At 33.3% G+C, this 1,039-nt stretch overlaps 1 protein-coding gene across 1 annotated transcript in view; it reads right to left on the bottom strand.

Moving 5' to 3' along the window:
* LOTGIDRAFT_176241 (hypothetical protein) overlaps positions 1-788 on the bottom strand; it is a gene marked incomplete at both ends in the record, with an annotated part of 3,689 nt that extends 2,901 nt beyond the window's left edge. Inside the window, one exon of the mRNA XM_009067664.1 lies at positions 32-788. Coding sequence (XP_009065912.1) covers positions 32-788 — 757 coding nt within the window. The remainder of the gene's footprint in view (positions 1-31) is intronic.
* Between the last annotated feature and the right edge of the window lie 251 nt (positions 789-1,039).

The raw sequence follows: 1,039 nt of genomic DNA, 5'->3' as shown, positions 1-1,039 counted from the left end.
GTATTCTTTGAAAAATCAATTATGTTATTACTTTCAAGTTCTGTATATTCCTTTAATACGTTACAAATTTCATCCATTTTGTTCGTTTCAAATGATTTTCTATTTGCCGAAACTCTTCCTCCTTTAATAGATCGTCTGATAAAATTTCTTATAAAAGGATTTGTGTGCGAATAAACTTTTTCTATATTTTCTTTTTCGGTATGTTTCGCAACCATTCTAGTAGTTTCATACCATTCTTCTTCCACCATTTCTTTATCGTAATGATATAAATAATACCAACCCTTTAAAGATAAAGACGGAGCCGTTAAATCATTGGACATATTCTGGTTTACAACTTCTTTCGTGACTTGGTTGTATTTTATCAAACAAGCTCCCAAACAGAGAGTGTCTCTCTTGGCGTAAGGTTCCCATTCGTGTCTCAATTCCTCCCAGTTGTCTTTCGTGTATTTAGCGATATCTACGTCGGCAATCTTTCTCAAATTCGTGGGAAGATTGGAAGAATTTCCCCATGCAGCCAAACTAGAGGATTCGTGTTGATAGGAACATGTGAAATTAATATGTTGTAAGTAATTACCCTTTATTTCTTTCTGTCTTTTCCATTTTTTCTGTAAATCTTCATCCGTGTATGGATTAGATAAAGGAAAAGATAGAATTCCTCTGGGTGTTTTTAAAGGGCAATGCGTTAGTTTTTTTGCATTTTTAAGCACGATCCAGTTGTCGAAACCACTGCCGTTATGAGAAATGAATATTAATCTCTTTCTATCATATTGACCTAAATATTTCAACATTTGATCGATGCAATCTGTACCTACAAATATTTCTACTACATTCATTAGTTTATCATAAAATTCTTCTGGAATGGGATCTGTAGGCTTTAAATCTGGAAATAGATTATTTATACTGTTTAACATTTTCCTTAGTTTTTCTAAATTAATTAAAGTGCAGGCATAAGGAATTGCTCTTCGCGTGTCTTTTTCTGAATACGTTTCGCAATCCCAACCGAATAACGCATCATCACTCAAACTCGAAAGCACGTTTA

Source organism: Lottia gigantea (genome assembly GCF_000327385.1).
Source record: "Lottia gigantea unplaced genomic scaffold LOTGIsca_848, whole genome shotgun sequence".
NCBI lineage: Eukaryota > Metazoa > Mollusca > Gastropoda > Lottiidae > Lottia > Lottia gigantea.
The sequence above is the reverse complement of the archived record's forward strand: the minus strand, read 5'-3'. Positions and strand labels throughout refer to the sequence as shown.